Below are 21,984 nucleotides of genomic sequence, written 5' to 3' on the forward strand. Positions count from 1 at the left end.
ACAAAAAAAAAAATTCTTAAACATGTCCCCAACCCTATTCCACTCCAAAATATTAATTTTAGAATATTTTTGTTTTGTTTTGTTTTAGTTCTAAAAGTTTTCATTTTGTTTCCAACCAGCAGCAAAATGAAGAAATAAAGGAGAGGAAGAAAAGTTTGAAAAATAATTTTCTTTGATTCCAATGTAGATTTTTTTTTGTATAATGTTGTTGTTGTTCATGTTGTTTTAAGTTCCCATGCGATGTTTATTTGTCTCATACATAATATATGTTGCATATCATTTGTGTGTATATATATATGCGTGTATGTGTGTGTGTATGTGTGTGTGTGTGTATGTGTGTGTGTGTGTGTGTGTACATGTTTGAGCGTTACAAATGATAGTAAAAATTTATTCATTCAAAATTGATGGTTCAAATCTGTCTCTACTTTTGAGTTTTTCTGATTGAAATATGCGTGCATGTATATATATATATATATATATATATATATATATATATATATATATATATATACATATATATATACATATACATATATATATATTATATATATATATACATACATACATACTATATATATATATATATATATATATATATACATACATACATACATATATATATATATATATATATATATATAATATATATATATATATATATTATATATATATATATAATATATATATATATATATATAAGAAGATGTGTGTTTTCATCACCAGCTGCCATTCAAGTCATTTGCTACTTTCTTCATAAACTCCTTGTGGTTAGCGTAAAGTTTGAGGCTTTGTGCTATATCAAGCCATTTCACACTGACAGCATCATCCCCTGAAACAATAAGAAACATTAATTAATAAAATGAAAGTAATTCATCACAACATCATCATCATCACCATCATCATTTAATGCCAGTTTTCCATGCTGGTATGGGTTGGACGGTTTGACCAAAACTAACAAGGCCAGAGGCCACATCAGGTTCTGTTGTTTGTTCTGGCAGGGTTTCTATGGCCGGATACCCTGGGTGCTTTTAAGGTGGGTTTCTATGGCTGTATGCCCTGTGTGCTTTTGAGGTGGGTTTCTATGGCTGGATACCCTGGGTGCTTTTAAGGTGGGTTTCTAAGGCTGGATACCCTGGGTGCTTTTTAAGGTGGGTTTCTATGGCTGGATGCCCTGGGTGCTTTTTAAGGTGGGTTTCTATGGCTGTATACCCTGTGAGCTTTTGAGGTGGGTTTCTATGGCTGGATGCCCTGGATGCTTTTTAAGGTGGGTTTCTATGGCTAGATGCCCTGGGTGCTTTTGAGGTGGGTATCTATGGCTGGATACCCTGGGTGTTTTTAAGGTGGGTTTCTATGGCTGGATGTCCTGGGTGCTTTTTAAGGTGGCACCAACACAAGTGCTTTTTATGTAGCACCAGCACCAGTATCAATTCTGCTGTGGTATACAGGTCTTCTCAAGTACAACAATGCACCAGATATCTTGGTCCTTAGTCATCTCCCCTCCATAACGCTCAGTGTCTTGAGATCAGCCTTCAATACACTAATTGTGGATCTAAGTGGTAAGAGGTCAAATCAGAGTAGGTATGTGATTTGAGAGAGAGAGAGAGAGAGAGAGAGATTAAGCTGCTATTTCTAGCAGATCAATAGGCGATATTGATGCTCCATCACTGGCTCAAAGGTAATGGTGATGGCATTGATTATGTTAGTGGTGATGGTGATAATGGTTGTGGTGATGATGATGTTGAAGTATATAAGGATCAAGTTTTTCACGCTCAGAGTTGCTGAAGCATGGAATAAACTGCCTGCGTCAGTTGTTGACTGCCATGACACTGCATCCTTTAAGGCCCTCATACTTTCCGAAATCCGCCAAAACTACACCTGATTATATATACACTTTAGATGAGTTGTAGTGCACCTGAGCACTGTACACAATTATTATTATTATTATTATTATTATTATTTTTATAAGTTGATGATAAAGATGATGGTGATAATGGTTGCAATGACTGTAATGATGATGATAATGATAATGGTGATGATGAATCTCTGTTAAAATACTCACCAGCAGTCAGTGCTAAATTAGCCACACTAGTTCCATTGTCGTCGTGGAAATTCATGGCAACTGTTTCAATCCAAGAATTGTCTGTGTTCCTGATATCATCCACATAACCTTTATATACCTAAGTATAGATGAACAAAAACAAGAGGGGAAAATGGTAACTGTTGAACATGGCAACAGGTGAACATGGCAACGGAACATGATAACAGTTGAACATGGCAACAAATAAACATAGCAACAAATAAACATTGCAACAGGTGAACATAGCAACAGGTGAACATAGCAACAGGTGAACATGGTAACAGGCGACCATGGCAAAAGATGAATTGGGGTGCAGGACAATGGGTAAACACAAAGAGATGAGCATAGCAACAAGAGAATAGAACATAACAACTGATAATAGAGAAAAGTGAATACATGTTTTGTAGTTGTTTAGCTGCAGGTCAACCTCAGTGTATATAGAGGCGCAGGAGTGGCTGTGTGGTAAGTAGCTTGCTAACCAACCACATGGTTCCGGGTTCAGTCCCACTGCGTGGCATCTTGGGCAAGTGTCTTCTGCTATAGCCCCGGGCCGACCAATGCCTTGTGAGTGGATTTGGTAGACGGAAACTGAAAGAAGCCTGTCGTATATATGTATATATATATATATGTATGTGTGTGTCTATTTGTGTGTCTGTGTTTGTCCCCCTAGCATTGCTTGACAACCGATGCTGGTGTGTTTACTTAGCGGTTCGGCAAAAGAGACCGATGGAATAAGTACTGGGCTTACAAAGAATAAGTCCCGGGGTCGATTTGCCTGACTAAAGGCGGTGCTCCAGCATGGCCGCGGTCAAATGACTGAAACAAGTAAAAGATACGATTGTGAGGTTGTGACCTCGAATCCTGGACCGGGCTGCGTGTTGTGTTCTTGAGCAAGACACTTTATTTCACGTTGCTCCAGTTCACTCAGCTGTAGAAATGAGTTGCGATGTCACAGGTGCCAAGCTGTATTGGCCCCTTTGTCTTTCCCTTGGATAACACTGGTGGCGTGGAGAGGGGAGGCTGGTATGCATGGGCGACTGCTGGTCTTCCATAAACAACCTAGCCCGGACTTGAACCCGGGAGGGTAACTTTCTAGGTGCAATCCCATGTTCTGTGTCATGACCGAAGGGGGTCTCAGATCCACTGTATCCTTTATCTTTTAGAAAGTAGGGGTAATTTGAGGGACATGCAGCTATTTTAGCAGGATGTGTAATCAAAGAGGTTCCCTTGTTCATTGATTTTTTTTCTTTGAAAGTTGTTTATTTGATGTAGCTGTTAGTTGATTTTACAGCTGGATGGGTGTCTCTTTCTATCACAACACCTGTACTTCCTACCCTTTGGTCAGTAGTCCTGCAGTCCAGCACTGTGTCCCCACACCCACTACATGACAGCAATATGAAACCATGCATAACTTTACCATGGTTCACTTATTCCTGCACAAAGGAACTCAGTTACAACTATTCCTCCAAACCTTCACTCATCTGTGTTTTTTTTTCCCTTGCTGATATTGATTTCCCGCAACAATTGTTCGGACTGGACATTGGCCAAACTAGTCTGACCCATGTAGGAGGAGCAGAGACAACAACAATCACAAGGATGGACATACGCACATACTCTTTTACTCTCTTACTTGTTTCATTCATTTGACTGTGGCCATGCTGGAGCACCGCCTTTTAGTCGAGCAAATCGACCCCAGGACTTATTCTTTGTAAGCCTAGTACTTATTCTATCGGTCTCTTTTGCTGAACCGCTAAGTTACAGGGACGTAAACACACCAGCATTGGTTGTCAAGCAATGTTGAGGGGACAAACACAGACACACACATATATATATATATATATACATATATACGATGGGCTTCTTTCAGTTTCCGTCTACCAAATCCACTCACAAGGCTTTGGTCGGCCCAAGGCTATAGTAGAAGACACTTGCCCAAGGTGCCACGCAGGGGGACTGAACCCGGAACCATGTGGTTCGTAAGCAAGCTACTTACCACACAGCCACTCCTATGCCTATGGAATGGCTATGTACAGATAACTCAAGACTGCTGTTCAAACACATGCTTCTGGTCACTCTGAGTTATTTTGGTTAGCTCATTTTTGTGGCTGTGTGATAAGAAGCTTGCTTCCCAACCACCTAGTTCTGGGTTCAGTCCTACTGTGTGGCACCTTGGGCCGACCAAAGACTGTGAGTGGATTTGGTAGATGGAAATTGAAAGAAGCACACTGTATGTGTAAGTGAGTGTGTCTTTATGTTTTTCCTCCACCACTGACTGACAACCAATGTTGGTGTGTTTACATCCCCATAATTTAATGGTTTGGCAAAAGAGACCGATAGAATAAGTATTAGGCTTAAAAGAAATTGTGGGGTTGATTCGTTCAACTAGAATCCTTCAAAGCAGTGCCCCAGCATGGCCGCGGTCAAATGACTGAAACAAGTAAACGAATAAAAAGAAAATGAATAAGAATATTACCTAGGCTACAAATTTGTTCACTCCACTAGAGACAAGATTGGATAATTGTTGTACTGATAATGCCTCTCAAGATAGAAACATGTGTCCATGACTAGTTTCTATTCTCCAGACAATAAGCCAGTCCTATACTTTAATGACATGTCAACTTTGGAGAATTTGCCATTCTTGAGACATAGTCCACTTTCATTGTGGAGCCAGTCTTATTAAGTGAAGATAATTTGAATAAATCAAGAACTTCTTATGCTGTATGATTAGAAATATTGAATTTCTAAATGTCTCAGAGAGACATGAGCGGTGGTGGGGTGATATAGTGGTTGTATACTGTCAACTCAATGTGACAGTCCCGTAAAGGGAATCACACCACCGCTATTAAGCCCTAGGAAGCATCGAAGATTCCTGTCGGCTTTGACACATTTCCTGTGTCCTTATGCCGTATGGTATTTGATATACCTGTATTATCCAACACATCCATACTATATTTTGGCTGGTATTTTTAGGTTGAATGGTTACATAGATCCTCTGTAATTGGTTAATGTGTATGTGTTTGCATGTTTCCATGAGAATCGGTATATGTGTGTACACCAAGAATTTAGTTAAAGCACGCAAATGTCCCCGCCAAACTCACCTCTTTGCCATTTTTAAAAAAGACTTTTAAGCATTTCCGTAGTTTGTCTCGCTTCTCAGGTGTTAAATTTAAGGCATTCAAAGCTTCTTCACTAAATTCTCGTTGTAGTGTGGTAGTTACCAATTCTCCAGCATCAACCATACCCTGAGAAAAAGAAAAGCACACACGTTTAATACATATACATATGCACATACACCAACTCGTACATAGGTGCTATTTACATGGCAGAAGGCGGCGAGCTGGCAGAAATGTTAGCACACCGGGCGATATGCATAGCTGTATTTCGTCTGCCGTTATGTTGTGAGTTCAAATTCCGCCGAGGTCGACTTTGCCTTTCATCCTTTCGGGGTCGAATAAATAAGTACCAGTTACGCGCTGGGGTCGTTATAATCAATTTAATCCCTTTGTCTGTCCTTGTTTGTCCCCTCTATGTTTAGCCCCTTGTGGGTAGTAAAGAAATAGCTATTTACATGGCACCACCAATGACCACGATTCCTGGGTGCCAATTGACATGGCAGCAGCATCGACCACAACAATTCACAGGTGCCATTTACATGGTACCATCAAAGACCATGACTACAATGCATGGGTGCCATTTATATGACACCGATGAGGCCCAACTACAATTTCACTTGGCCTGACGAGTGAGTATTCTCATGCACAGCATATCACCAGAGATCTCGGTCACTTATCACCTCTGAGAGGTCCAACATTCGAAGATCATGCTTCACCATCTTGTTCCATGCCTTCCTGGGTCTACCTTTTCCACAGGTTCCCTACAGAGTTGGAGATTGGCAAACAGGAAAACGGAACTCAAAATATAAGTACATATATATTTTTTTATCATTAACCCTTTAGTATTTATAATGGTCATATCTGGACAAATATATTCTACGTGTTTCATCCTAAAAACAGACAATCACACAATCAAAATCTCAAAGCTATGAGATAATACATGATTAATTCAAAGCAATATGAATGAATAAGCTTTACATTTGGCAGAATAATTTGAATGCTAAAGGGTTGAGAAATATAACAGTGTTTACCCCAGGAATGGCCCAGTCACCAGTGTCTCGTCTTTGAATGGCAATGAACTGTAGTACAGGTTTACCATCTTGACCTTTGACCTTGTGTCCATCGACCACTTTCCACCTGGGAGAAAAAGAAGAGATCAAATTTGAATAGTTGTACAACAGATGTATATACATATAAATGGCGGTGCCCCAGCATGGCCACAGCTCGTGAGCTGAAACTAGATAAAATATAAAAAATATATATATAATATGATCACATGACCGACCAGACCATCAGACGCTGCTACACATCGCTGGTCACAATGCGTTCGCATTGTTTTAGCCTTCGAATGACGCCACCCCGCTGGCTAAGCGAGCAGGCCAACAGAAGAAAGAGTGAGAGAAAGAGTAGTGAAAGAGTACAGCAGGGATCACCATCCCCTGCTGGAGCCTCGTGGAGCTTTTAAGGTGTTTTTTCGCTCAATAAACACACACAACGCCCGGTCTGGGAATCGAAACCGCGATCCTACGACCGCGATTTCACTGCCCTAACCACTAGGCCATTGTGCCTCCACATATAAAATATATAAATACAAATATATTAATGTAAACTCATGCAGCTGTTTTTTGTACACTCAGACAGACATATTCACATAAATACACTAATGAAGGCGCATGGCCTAGTGGTTAGGCTGTTGCATTCATGATCGCTAGATCATGGGTTCGATTCCCTGACCAGGAGTTGTGTTGTGTTCTTGAGCAAGACACTTCATTTCATGTTGCTCCAGCCCCTTTTTGATTGGGGGGAAAAAAATATTAGCCTGCTCGCCTAGCCAGTAAGGTGGCATCATTTGAAGGCTAAAACAATGCAAAAATCACAATGTGACCTGTGATGTGTAACAACATCTGATAGCCTAGTCAGATACGTGTGTGTGTGTGTGTGTGTGTGTGCATGCATGCGTGTGTCACACTTATACACACACACGTGACCAGTGGTGTGTAACAACATCTGATAGCCTAGTCAGATACAAGTGTGTGTGTGTGTGCGTGTGTGTGTGTGTGTGTGTGTGCATGTGTGTGTCACACTTATACACACACACATACATTCAGAGTAAAGATAAAGAGTAGATATACAAATTGTATTTATACACCCTAAAGATGAAGCATAGGTATTAAATTTGTAACTATATCCTTTAAAATAAAGTGTGTGTGTGTGTGTGTCTGTATTCTTTTGCATGGCCAACAAGTAGAGGGAATCCGTGGTAAAGGAAGACCTGTCCTGAGGTATAAGGATAAGTTGAAGCAATCATTAAAATCTCAGCAAATCTCTGCAGCTTAATTAGATATCTTGGGAAAGTTATTACCTTGATTGATCTGCAAGGTGTAAAATGTGTCATGGCGCATCAAAACAATTTGTATTCAAGAAACAGAACAATAAAAGAATTATATCCGGCAACCAACAGACACATTTGCCCAGTCTCTGGTAAAATCTAAATCATCAGTGCCCCCCTTGTGCAAAATCTATACCTGGACTCAAACTACAATTCAAGCAACCATCGCAAACAGATGTAGCTTCTTTTATTGATTTATTTTTAAAGATGTTTTTCCTTTGTCTCACATTTTCTCTCTCTTTTTCTTCTTGAATCCTCTCCTTCAAACACTCATACAAGGAATTCAATGTGAGTAACCATCACTAATAATAATAATAATGACAATAATAATAATGACAATAATATAATAATAATAATATAGGAGGAGACCCCCTTCGGTCATGAATGACCATGGGATTGCACCTAGAAAGTTACCCTCCGAGGCACAAGTCAGGGCAAGGTTTTTTATGGAAGACAAGCAGTCGCCCATGCATATCAGCCTCCCCTCTCCATGCCACCAATGTTATCCAAGGGAAAGGCAAAGGCTGATACAGCTTGGCACCATATATAATAATAATAATAATAACAACAATAATAATAATAACAATAGTAATAATGATAATAATAATTCTTTCTACTTTAAGCACAGAGCCTGAAATTTTTGGGGAGAGGGATAATCAATTATATTGGCCCCAGTACTCAACTGGTACTTATTTTATTGATCCCCAAAAGGATGAAATAATAATAATAATAATAATAATAATAATAATAATAATAATAATAATGATAATAATAACAACACCAACATGAACTTCCAACTTGTTGTCTCTTGAGGTCTCTGGGTGAGACTTGGAGCCAGCTTGTGCAAATGTAAAGCAAAAGTCAAACATAGAATAATAATAATAATAATAACAATAAAAAGAGTAACCTTGTAATGATAGGGTCAGCAGCATGATTAGGTCCCCAACGACCTAGTAGTCCACGACCTATGATACCTGTTCTACCATGTGGGTTCCTGCAAAAATGACAACAAACAAGAAAAAGAAAATTAAAATATTTTAAAAAAAAGAGGTGAAACATTTATGTTAACGAAGGGGTCTCTTTGAGGTTACAAGCCCTAAAAGAAATAACAGTGAAATATCCTTCAAATCCCACTCCACCATCCTCAAAAGGAAGAACGTTTAATAATGTGGTCTTGGATGTGTTATGCCTATAAATAAGATGGGTTGTCATGGTTGGAAAGTCTTTGGTATTTGGTCATCGGGGTCAGGACTAACAATAATGACAAACGGAAGGATATATTAGATATCATGATTCTAGATACACGATGTCTGGTTAAAAGACAGGATGGCCATGGTTAGAAAGCTTTATATATACATAGATGCAGGTGTGGTTGTATGGTAAGAAGATTGTTTCTCAACCACATGGTTCCAGGTTCAGTCCCACTGTGTCCTTGGGCAAATGTCTCCTGCTCTATTCATAAAGCATAAGGCTCTCATAGATGTAAATGGAAAGAAGCCCATTGTATATATCTCTCTCTCTATATATATATTTCTTTACTACCCACAAGGGGCTAAACACAGAGGAGACAAACACAGACAGACAAAGGGATTAAGTCGATTACATCGACCCCAGTGCGTAACTGGTACTTAATTTATCGACCCCGGAAGGATGAAAGGCAAAGTCGACCTCGGTGGAATTTGAACTCAGAACGTAACGGCAGGTGAAATACCTATTTCTTTACTACCCACAAGGGGCTAAACACAGAGGAGACAAACACAGACAGACAAAGGGATTAAGTCGATTACATCGACCCCAGTGCGTAACTGGTGCTTAATTTATCGACCCCGGAAGGATGAAAGGCAAAGTCGACCTCGGCGGAATTTGAACTCGGAACGTAACGGCAGACGAAATACCGCTAGGCATTTCGCCCGGCGTGCTAACGATTCTGCCAGCTCGCTACCTTCATATATATATATATGTGTGTGTGTGTGTGTATGTGTGTGTATATATGTATTTGTGTAGGTTACTGTCTCCTTGCCTTGACTGCATGTCAGTGAGTGTCCCTGTCATACAAGTGGTGTCCTTCATTCCAGGCTCCTGTGATAATCATGTCCGGTCATAGAGAAACATTACCTTATTTGGAAACAGGTGAGTGTTGGTGACAGGAAGGGCATCTGGCTGTAGACTATCTGCCTCAACAAATTCCATCTAACACATGCGAACATGGAAAAGTGGATGTTAAAGAGCTGATGATACACATACACACACACACACACACACACACACAGCCCAGATGAGCTAACTAGGAATTCTCTATGACAGTGCTTTCCAAACTTTTCGCTGGAGTGGAACCCCAAGGAAACATTCCACTGGCTCGAGGAACCCCCGTGCAATAATTTAATAGTCTTATGCACACATATCTGCACAGGAGAATTAAAAATTACTGCCGATTTTAGCAGTTTTGTAACTTCTTGCGGAACCCCTGGACTGTACAGGCAGAACTCTAAGGTTCCGCGGAACCCTGGTTGAAAACCACTGACATACATACATACATACATACATACATCAGTGCTTTTCAAACTTTTTGCTGGAATGGAACCCCAAGGAAACATTCCACTGGCTCGAGGAACCCCTGTGCAATAATTTAATAGTCCTATGCACACATATCTGCACAGGAGACTTAAAAATTACTGCCGATTTTTGCAGTTTTGTAACTTCTTGCGGAACCCCTGGACTGTACTGGTGGAACCCTGGTTGAAAACCACTGCTCTATGAGGTCACTCATTCTGCTAAAAACAGCAGTCAAATTTCCATTAAATGAAAGAATCATCTCAAAGAAAAGAAGGACAGGCGTTGCAGTGTAGCCCTGTCTTATATATACCATGTCTAAATAAAGGGAATTTTTTTGATCATAGGTGTGCAGAACCAAAGCTGACCTGTGGTTAAACAACAATGACATAAAGAACACTGGATGTCAAACACTGCAGACAGGTATTTATAACAGTTTGCCGAGTAGAAATTATTTAAAGGTGGCAAATTAAATGCTGCTGCTGCTGCTACTGCTGCTACTACTACTACTACTACTGTCTAATTTTGGTACAAGACCAGCAATTTTGAAAGAAGTGGGCAAGATATTACATCATCTCTAGTTTTTTATTTATGTGCCCTTTTCAAGCCTAGCCAGGCTCATGGGCCCGGTTTCCCAGTTTCTGTGGCGTATGTGTTCCCCTCCCAGCTGGACAGGACACCAGTCAATCACAGCGTTACCCAAGAAACAGGAAGAAAGTGTGAGAGAAAGTCGGGGCGAAAGAGTACAACAGGGGTCGCCACCACCCCCTACTGGAGCCTCATGGAGCTTGAGGTGTTTTCGCTCAATGAACACACACAACGCCCTGTCCGGGAATTGAAACTGTGGTCCTCTGACCACGAGTTCGCTGCCCTAACCACTGTGCCATTGAGCCTCCACCATCATCTCTAGTACTTAACAAGTATTATATTTTATTGACCTCAAAAGGATGAAAGTGAAGCTAACCTTGGCGGAATTCGAACTTAGAATGTAAAGAACCGGAAGAAATACCACTTTTGTCTAATGTGATAACAATTCCACTAGCTTACCACCTTCCACCTTCACCTTGATAAATGATAATGGGTCATCCCACATTGGGGACAGTTTGCTGGTTTCTCTGGCATATATATTTCTTTATTGCCCACAAGGGGCTAAACACAGAGAGGACAAACAAGGACAGACAAACGGATTAAGTCGATTATATCGACCCCAGTGCGTAACTGGTACTTAAATTATCGACCCCGAAAGGATGAAAGGCAAAGTCGACCTCGGCGGAATTTGAACTCAGAACGTAACGGCAAACGAAATACCTATTTCTTTACTACCCACAAGGGGCTAAACACAGAGGGGACAAACAAAGACAGACAAACGGATTAAGTCGATTACATCGACCCCAGTGCGTAACTGGTACTTAACTCTTTAGTGTTTAAACTGGCCATATCCGGCCAAAATATTCTACCTATTTTATGTTCAAACAAGTCAGATATGGTCATTCATAGCTACCTTATTGTGTCATTTTAAAAATAAACAATCACATTATTGAAATCTCAAAGCCATGAAATGATGCAAGATTAATTTTACATGGTGTGAATACATAAGCTTTACATTTGACAGAATAATCTGAATGCTAAAGGGTTAAATTATCGACCCCGAAAGGATGAAAGGCAAAGTCGACCTCAGTGGAATTTGAACTCAGAACGTAACGGCAGACGAAATACGGCTACTCATTTCGCCCGGCGTGCCAACGTTTCTGCCAGCTCGCTGGAATATATATTACTCCCTGGATAGGACGTTGGTCAGTCATAGGATTACTCATTTTTACCAGCTGAGTGGACTGGAGCAATGTGAAATGAAATGTTTTGCTCAAGAACATAACGCGTCGCCCGGTCCAGGAACTGAAACCACGTTCTTATGATCATGAGTCCAACACCCTAACCACTAAGCCACGCACCTTCACAATAAATGATAATAGCAACAACTTAATGCATTAGCATGTTGACCACCTACCTTGGTACATGGTTGTATATGTCGTATTTCTTGCCAAATGTTTGACGGTCAATATTATTATCAAGGCTGTTCCATTTAATTTTGATAGGTTCTGATGATTTTCTGTGGAAGACAATTCGAGGAAACATTGATTATTTATGGTTTCATAGTTGAGTTGTTCCACCGGATGAAGCAAGGGGAAGGAGAAACCGGCTGTGCAACCTCATCAATACACATTCACACACACACAAACAGAGGAAGACCAAAGTATGTATGCTTGTGTGTATGTGTGTGTGTGTATGTATGTATGTATATATATATATTCTCACTCAACATAAGCTCAGAGAGGAAAGACTACACATACATGTACAAACACACTTTGTATCTCTCTCTCTCTCTTTCCACACATATCAACACACACACACACATGCATCACCACATGCACTCTCTCTCTCTCACACACACACACACCACACACCCACATACTTCATTACCAATAACAACATCACCTTGGTTTTTCATAGACAGTTTTTCCATGTAGTACACACACACTCACACACGCTCACACATACTCACACAAGCTCATACACACACACACACACACACACACATACACTCTCTTTCTACACGAAGCAAAGACATGCACAAACAGAAGTATTTATATACAACAAGGATGAAATAAATAAATTAAATAACAAGAGCGTCTTAATTAGGCTTGGAAAAGTGCAGATGACTGAAAGGAGAGTTGGGGTATGTGTAGTGGGAGTACTGGAAGGAAGGTCAGCGACGCTGTTTGGACATATAAATAGACTTTGAGAGTACAGGTGACTGAATTCTAAGTGGTGTGGTGAGCAGGGGAGCTAGGAGGTCAGCAAGAGTGTGGTGTATCTGCGACCTTGTGTAAATATATTCCACAGGGAAGGAACATCTTGTTCTGCAGGTGGCCACTTCATTTTCAAATATCCTCATCAGTGGTTCCCAAAGCGGGCAATACTGCTCCCCTGGGGACAGTGAAAAGATTGGAGGGGAGCGTTGAAGAAAAGTGTTGGGATAATAGTGTAGCCAAGAGGGGGCAATGGATGTGGAAACAACAAAATAATGGGTTAATTAGGTTAAGTTTTATTTGTGAGTTTGCCTCAAGAAGTGGTCTATGTGGTGGTGACTAGAAATGTGGCCCGGGTGCCAAGGGAATAGCAACCCAAAAGTGTTTAGGAACCACTGATCTAACTGGTTAATAAGTACCAAATGTTAGGAACAAACTTGTGTCTGTGGCCAAGACATAATAATCTTCACTTTCAATAGGCCTCAGTCCACCCAGCTATAAAATCTCAACTAGAATTCACTAACAAGAGAGCATATGTGTGGTTGGTTGACAAAAAAAAGTAGATAACTCTCTTTTAAATGACAATGTTATATCTTAACAAAAAAAAGGGTAGAGTTTACATAATGTGCTTCTGCTAAGGTTATCTCTGCAGATATCGAAGGGCCTTAGAGTCAATGTTGCAAAGGCCAAAGTTCTAGTAAGTAGGAAGGCGAACACATCACACACCAATTAAGGTAAGTGGCCCTGCTCGATCTGTAGAAAAGGTGTAGGTAGAAACTCCATAAGATGTACCCAGTGTAAGGTATGGACACATAAGCGGTGCAGCAACATCGAAGGAAGATTAACCGGGAAGATAGTTTTCACGTGCAGCAGATGCACAGGGGCAATAAATACCACAGATGCTCAGAAAACAGACTCCATCACATGCTAGGAGGAGAAACTAGAAGTAGTTGATGGCTTCTGCTACCTAGGTGACCAAGTCTGTAGTGGGGGTGGATGCTCAGAGTGTGTTACCACTAGAATAAGAATAGCTTTGGGCAAAGTTCAGGGGGAAGCTTCAACCCCTACTGATAACAAAGGGCCTCTCGCTCAGAGTGAAAGGTAGATTGTATGATGCATGTGTGCAAATTGCCATGCTTCATGGCAGTGAAACATGGGTCGTGGCTAATGAAAACATGTGTAGGCTCGAAAGGAATGAAGCTAGCATGATCCGCTGGATGTGTAATGTCAGCGTGTACACATGACAGAGTGTAAGTGCCCTGAGAGAAATGTTAGACATAAGAAGCATCGGATGTGGCATGCAAGAAAGATGTTTGCGTTGGTATGGTCATGTACTGCGGATGGACGAGGAGAGTTGTGTGAAGAAGTGCCACTCCCAAACAGTGGAAGGAATCTCGAGTAGAGGGAGACCCAGGAAGACATGGGATGAGGTGGTGGTGAAGCATGACTTTTGAACATTGGACGTCACAGAGGCAATGACAAAAGACCGAGTCCTCTGGAGGTATGCTGTGACTGAGAAGACCCGGCAAATAAAGTGAGTCCACAGCTGTAACCTACACCAGTGTCGCATAACCAACCCACACAAAAGTACCTTGGATCGTAGGGCGATATGCTGTGCTTGAGGAGACCTATTGAGTCAAGTACATCAATATCAACAGCAATATCAAAATCAAATCAAATGGAAATTGTAGTTGTGACCCCCGTGCCGGTGGCACGTAAAAAGTACACTAAACAAACAATTTATTAGTTGGTTGGCTTGATATTTAACCAATTGACTAACAACAAAGCAGTGATATTGAACCAGTGTGTGTGTATTATTGTTATTAGTATAATGACACTCCCAAGACAACAAGATTTGTTTCAACACACAAATTCACATCAAGAATTTCGCAAACCAAATAGAAAAACAAAATAAATCACAAAATAACTTGGCAGAAAAAAACCCCAGCAAATCCCCTACCCCCATCCCAACCAAGAGAAAAAAATGTCTCAACAAAAAAAAAAAAAACAATTAATTTACCTGATATCAGGATCGGCCCAGGGGGGCTGTTGTAAGACAGATTCAGCTGTATAATCAACAGGCTGGTATTCCTTGTACTCCACATCCCAGCTGACTTTGTCATCAGGGACATCAAATCGATAGATGTCTTTGGTTCGAGGGTAGAGACCACCACGACAGTTCGTATGCATCTTTATGGAAATCTTGTAGCTAATTCGCAAAGGCTTGAGCAGTTTTGAGGTATTGATTCCCATGTAAACTGCAACTGTTGAAGGCGGGATCTGTGTAGGGAGGGGAGAGGGAGAGAGAGAGAGAGAGAGTATAAATGGATGGGATGAAGAGGAAGTAAGGTAGTAGCAGAGGGGCAAAGAGGAAGAGGTAGAGGAATGAAGAAGGAAATGGGAGGGAGAGGAAGAAGAAGAAAAAATAATAAGAATAATTAAACAATTAATTAAATATGTAGATAATTATATGGAATGAGAAAAATGAAGCAATAATACAGAAAAGAACTTCCAGTATTAGGACGAATAGGAGAAACAAACACACACACACACACACTCACACAAAATAACACAAAACAAAAAAAGCAGACAGATAAACAGTAACAAAGTCATACACACTCATCACAAATTTTTTGAGCTTTCTCCTCCCCAATCCCTGCCCAAGCTTTCACTGTTGTTTCTGCACCCATTGCCTCGTTAACATGTCCCACTTCATATCTCACCCACTTCCAAACTGCCAGCTAAACTGACAGCAACAGCCTTGCCAAAAAAAAAAAAAATTGGTACCATCTGAGACAGCTAAGTAGATGACCAAACAACTTACTTACCTATTTCTTTACTACCCTCAAGGGGCTACACACAGAGGGGACAAACAAGGACAGACAAACGGATTAAGTCGATTATATCGACCCCAGTGCATAATTGGTACTTAATTTATCGACCCGGGAAAGGATGAAAGGCAAAGTCAACCTCGGCGGAATTTGAACTCAGGACATAGCGGCAGACGAAATACCTATTTTTTTACTACTCACAAGGGGCTACACACAGAGGGGACAAACAAGGACAGACAAAGGGATTAAGTCGATTACATCGACCCCAGTGCGTAACTGGTACTTATTTAATCGACCCTGAAAGGATGAAAGGCAAAGTCGACCTCGGCGGAATTTGAACTCAGAACGTAACGGCAGACGAAATACCGCTTAGCATTTCGCCCGGCGTGCTAACGATTCTGCCAGCTCGCCGCCTTCAACTTACTTACCATCCTCTTAATTATGGCCCTTCATTATATTCCTCACTCAAACTCTACCCTAGCAAGTGATGGAGGATATATTTTGGTAGGGTGAGGAGAGAGCATTGTTCTTTTGCAAGAGTGTTGCAGTAATAGAGACAAAGATTGCAGTCTACGATACCTAGAAAAAGTTATAGTCCACAACAATGTCTGTATCATGATTATCAATGAAGGAAAGAGGCTACCTTAATAAACTGCTCAATGTCCAAGTCCAGCTGCTTCTCATCATCATCCTCATCATTGTTCGACCGTGGTCGAGACAATGGAATTTACCATGCAAGCCAGACTTCACGGCCCATCACAGCATTACGGAGGTCCTGTTGCTGGATGCCTGTATCCCTGGAGATTACATCAGGGTAGGAGAGTGTGCGCCCTCTGGTATTGCGAGTAGATGGCTTCCAGAGGAGAAGAGTAGAAACTACCTCGTTTTCAGCTCTACAACAATATCCAGCAAACTGGACTCTCCTACCTTTCACAAGCTGCTTCTCAAATTACTTCTACAAATTTTTTGGGATTCTCACACCTATACTTTACCAACCAAAATTATTGCCCCTTCACTTGCTAAGCACCCAGCCATTTTATTCAGTACTAACGTTGTGTCCTTGAGCAAGACACTTTATTTCACTTTATTGCTCCAGTCCACTCTCCAAGAGCTACATTATGGGACTCATGTTTCTGCAGTTAATTTCATAAGCAGGCTGCTCCGTTGATTGGATTAACTGGAACACTCATCATCATAACTGACAAAGTACCAGCTACTCACCAATACTTCTTGTTCACTACTCATCATATGCTGTATTTGAAGGTGGTGAGCTGGCAGAACCGTTAGCACGCCGGGCGAAATGCGTAGCCGTATTTCGTCTGCCGTTACGTTCTGAGTTCAAATTCCACCGAGGTCGACTTTGCCTTTCATCCTTTCGAGGTCGATAAATTAAGTACCAGTTACGCACTGGGGCCGATGTAATCGACTTAATTCGTTTGTCTGTCCTTGTTTAGCCCCTTGTGGGTAGTAAAGAAACACATATGCTGTATTTCACGACTCATCCAGCCTCTTCATTCACTATTAACCCACTCCCCCCCTTTGTTACTCACCCTAACTCTTTCATTGTCACCCACTCTTCCTCACTTTTCTTCTCTACCAATTCTATAATAGCTTGTGTTTCTCTCAAGCAGCTGGTTGCATTCTATCTCTACCCAAACCCACTTGGAACACTCGTCTCTCTGCTTCCTGTTCCTCCACTCTAACCTAGTACTAAACACTTTACTTTCTTTTCTGAGCATCAGAGCATGAAATTTGTGGATTTATCTCCCCCTGCCAATGTATTTTTTTCCCTGCAGACATTGCTATAAGACATTTGGAGGCGCAATGGCCCAGTGGTTAGGGCAGCGGACTCGCGGTCGTATGATCGCGGTTTCAATTCCCAGACTGGGCGTTGTGAGTGTTTATTGAGCGAAAACACCTAAAAGCTCCACGAGGCTCCGGCAGGAGATGGTGGCGATCCCTGCTGTACTCTTTCGCCACAACTTTCTCTCACTCTTACTTCCTGTTTCTGTTGTACCTGTATTTCAAAGGGCCGGCCTTGTCACTCTCTGTGTCACGCTGAATATCCCCCGAGAACTACGTTAAGGGTACACGTGTCTGTGGAGTGCTCAGCCACTTACACGTTAATTTCATGAGCAGGCTGTTCCGTTGATCGGATCAGCCGGAACCCTCGTCGTCGTAACCGACGGAGTGCTTCCAGTCCAGCTATAAGACATTGATTTCAAAACAGAAAACCAACCCATCAATGTTATTGCCCAGGGAGAAGCTTTGCCAACTACTTCATAAAACACAAATGCACAAACACATAAACACACAAACAGACAATTACACACCAAATACAGATATACACAAACATGCACATACACTTACACACTAATGCACATAAGCACCCACATACACACACACACAAACATTCTTTTATTCTTTTATTTGTTTCAGTCATTTGACTGTGGCCATGCTGGAGCACCACCGTTAGTCGAGCAAGTCGACCCCAGGACTTATTCTTTGTAAGCCTAGTACTAATTCTATTGGCCTCTTTGTCGAACCGCTAAGTTACAGGGACGTAAACACACCAGCATCGGTTGTCAATTGATGGGGGGGGAGCAAACACAGACACACAAACATACAAGCATACATATACACACATACACACACACACACACACACACACACACACACACATATATACGATGGGCTTTTTTCAGTTTCCGTCTACCAAATCCACTCACAAGTCTTTGGTTGGCCCGAGACTATATTAGAAGATACTTGCCCAAGGTTCCATGCAGTGGGACTGAACCCAGAACCATGTGGTTGGTAAGCAAGCTACTTGACACACAGCCACGCCTGCACCTAACATATGCATAACCACACACTAACATCACTTACATAAAAATATAATCACAGGTACACACATCCATTCCCTATACATACTGACCTGCAGATGTTTGATCTAAACACCAACAACTTAATGGAGAAGTTCTTAAGCAGATCAGGCCGAAAATGTCGCTAGAAGCTAGGATCACCAAGCATAGATTGGCATATTTCGGTCATATTATGCGGAGAAAATCCCTGGAGAAGGACATCATGCTCGGAATGGTCGGTGGCAAGAGAGGAAGAGGTCGACCAAGAACCCGCTGGCTTGACACCATCAAGAGTGGTACCGGAATGGACATAGCCAATCTGAAAGAAGCGGCCCAGGATAGAACTGACTGGAGGACACTGATCCAACGAGTGACCGAGAGTCGACTTCGACTGAGCGGATATATATATATATATATATATATATATATATATATATATATACGGAATGGTCAGTGGCAAGAGAGGAAGAGGCCGACCAAGAACCCGCTGGCTTGACACCATCAAGAGTGGTACCGGAATGGACATAGCCAATCTGAAAGAAGCGGCCCAGGATAGAACTGACTGAAGGACACTGATCCAACGAGTGACCGAGAGTCGACTTCGACTGAGCGGATAGATAGATAGATAAACCACATACTTCTGCCGCTACTGTCATTACCAATGCCACTTCTACAAACACCACTAACACCAAATCCCACTTTCACCACCAACACCCTCACCCAAAGTTAGGAAAAGGAAAAGAAAGAAAGGATAAAAAAAAACAATGTAAAAAAAAAAAAAACTATACCTGGTAAAGTTGTTCAGCTGATGACGTCCCCACAGAGGGGAAAGTTCGGCTGATTGGTGTGTAAGAGATGAAGAGAAGGATGATAGAACCGGTAAGGAGGAGGAAGACCAAAATTGAGAGTTGTGAAGTTTTGTTACTAGTTATTACATCAGTGACTTCTGAAAGAGACAAACAGACAGACATAAAAGGATAAGAATGGCTTGAGTAATTGGTTCAGTTTGATTGGTTGTTGTAGTGTCATTGTTGTTTAAGCCCCAGGTGAGAAGTGATCCAGTAACCTTCATCATCTTCATCATCATCATCATCGTTTAACGTCCGTTTTCCATGCTAGCATGGGTTGGACGGTTCAACTGGGGTCTGGGAAGCCAGAAGGCTGCACCAGGCCCAGTCTGATCTGGCAGTGTTTCTACAGCTGGATGCCCTTCCTAACGCCAACCACTCCGTGAATGTAACCTTATTATCAAAAATGTTCCAGCCATGCCCAGCCCATCTTTAAAACAACATTGATCTGGTGTAGCGTTGCTGTAGTTAAGTCCCTGGTGAAAACTGATCCAGTGACCCTATTATCAAAAGTGTTCTTGTCATGACCATCCCATCTTAAAAACAACATTAGCTAGGTGAGGTGCCAAAGCACATCTCCCAACTATGACCATCCATATGATTTTTGCACTTTCCACATTTCTGTAGGGTCAGTGTATTTATTCTAAAAGCCGAAGGAGTGGGGTGATATAAAAAAAGTGAAATTTTGAAAAAAATGACTTTTTAGGACTTGGGTTGTTATAGCAACCACATTGTAGCTGTTCTTCATTTCAACTGCTGGTTCAATGGGCATTCACACATGCAAGGTGGGTATTGTTATTCTGATATGTTGGGTGAATAGAAAAAATTGGTTTTCAGAGATTTGTCTGTTATTCATAGCATGTTAAGCAACCATATTCAAAGCACCCTGCTTTTCATCTGCAAGTTCCACCAGCATCCATTTAGCATTCAGATTATTTTTGTTAAATGTGATGCTTAGTTGTTCACATTGTTTTGGATTAATCATGAATTGTTTTGTAGCTTTAACTGTTTGATGATATGATTGTTTATTTTTAGAAGAACATTAAAGGGGGGTAGGTGTCAGGAGACAGCAGGTAGAATATTTTGGCCAGATTTGGCTGGTTTGAAAACAATCAGAATGGTGATAAGGGGGGTAAGAGGTATTCTGAAAAGTGAAGAGAGAGTGAGAGGAGGATCATCATCATCATCATCGTTTAACGTCTGTTCTCCATGCTAGCATGGGTTGGACGGTTCGACCGGGGATCTGAGAAGCCAGAAGGCTGCACCAGGCTCCAGTCTGATCTGGCAGTGTTTCTACAGCTGGATGCCCTTCCTAACGCCAACCACTCCGAGAGTGTAGTGGGTGCTTTTTACGTGCCACCGGCACAGGGATTATTTTTTAAAATTGTAATTTCAAAGATAAATACTTTTTTTCACTATCATAATTTCTATGTTATTTCCACATACAATTTCCAAGATATTTTCAGAAAAATTGGAAATCCAAAACATTTGCATGCGGGGAAGTTATTTAAAACTTTGGAAAGCTATTTTGAGGGCAAATCATAATCTCCTTTCTTTGGCGAGATCATAAGTCTTCTACACTTAGATGCCTAACCCATCCTATTTTCTTCACCTGCTTCCAAGCAAAGTAATATTTTCCCATAACTAGACATGTCTGTCATGGATGACTGGAAACCAAGTCTTGCTTGTATGACAATGACACCCATTTGAAATCTTCAGATGAGATCTAAACAAGGGCACATACCCATCTACCCTTCTTGATATTCTGTTCCCATGCTTTTTATTCATTCTTGTACCTTGAGGGTATCCTCTGACACTTCATCACCACCATCTTTATCTCTCTTTCTGGCTCCACACTATTCACCCCTAAATAAATGTACAGTCAAGTTATCTCCTCTAACCTGTTCCTGAGCCTCCTATTTCTTTACTGCCCACAAGGGGCTAAACACAGAGGCGACAAACAAGGACAGACAAACGGATTAAGTTGATTACATCGACCCCAGTGTGTAACTGGTACTTAATTTATCGACCCCGAAAGGATGAAAGGTAAAGTCAACCTCGGTGGAATTTGAACTCAGAACGTCCGAAATACCTATTTCTTTACTACCCACGAGGGGATAAACACAGAGGGGACAAACAAGGACAGACATAGGTATTAAGTCGATTACATCGACCCCAGTGCGTAACTGGTACTTAATTTATCGACCCCGAAAGGATGAAAGGCAAAGTCAACCTCGGCGGAATTTGAACTCAGAACGTAGCGGTAGACGAAATACCGCTAAGCATCTCGCCCGGCGTGCTAACGTTTCTGCCAGCTCGCCGCTTTTCCTGAGCCTTCTATCATACAATATGAAACCTCTCAACACCTAGCATAAAAACACTTTCCTTTCTATTATACTATCTCTAAGTTAAGGGAGCTCTATAGCCTTGCAAGTTACATGATAACCTCCCTAGTACTGGTGCCTCCAAACATATAAAAAAGCTACCCTATACACTTTGTAAAGTTGT

The 21,984-nt window shown here is 41.3% G+C and overlaps 1 protein-coding gene across 3 annotated transcripts in view; it reads right to left on the reverse strand.

Annotated features, from left to right (window-relative positions):
• Positions 1–671: 671 nt before the first annotated feature.
• LOC115224278 (ADP-ribose pyrophosphatase, mitochondrial) overlaps positions 672–21,984 on the reverse strand; it is a 64,643-nt gene continuing 43,330 nt past the window's right edge. For all 3 annotated transcript variants that reach the window (XM_029795091.2, XM_029795092.2, XM_029795090.2), the window contains exons 2-9: positions 19,417–19,574; positions 14,957–15,216; positions 12,135–12,236; positions 8,487–8,573; positions 6,222–6,327; positions 5,176–5,319; positions 2,060–2,177; positions 672–829 (exon numbers count right to left, since the gene is read on the reverse strand). In XM_029795091.2, the coding sequence (XP_029650951.1) occupies positions 717–829; positions 2,060–2,177; positions 5,176–5,319; positions 6,222–6,327; positions 8,487–8,573; positions 12,135–12,236; positions 14,957–15,216; positions 19,417–19,574 (1,088 nt within the window). In that variant the 3' untranslated portion in view covers positions 672–716. The remainder of the gene's footprint in view (positions 830–2,059; positions 2,178–5,175; positions 5,320–6,221; positions 6,328–8,486; positions 8,574–12,134; positions 12,237–14,956; positions 15,217–19,416; positions 19,575–21,984) is intronic.

This window comes from Octopus sinensis, linkage group LG25 (genome assembly GCF_006345805.1).
Source record: "Octopus sinensis linkage group LG25, ASM634580v1, whole genome shotgun sequence".
NCBI classification, from domain to species: domain Eukaryota; kingdom Metazoa; phylum Mollusca; class Cephalopoda; order Octopoda; family Octopodidae; genus Octopus; species Octopus sinensis.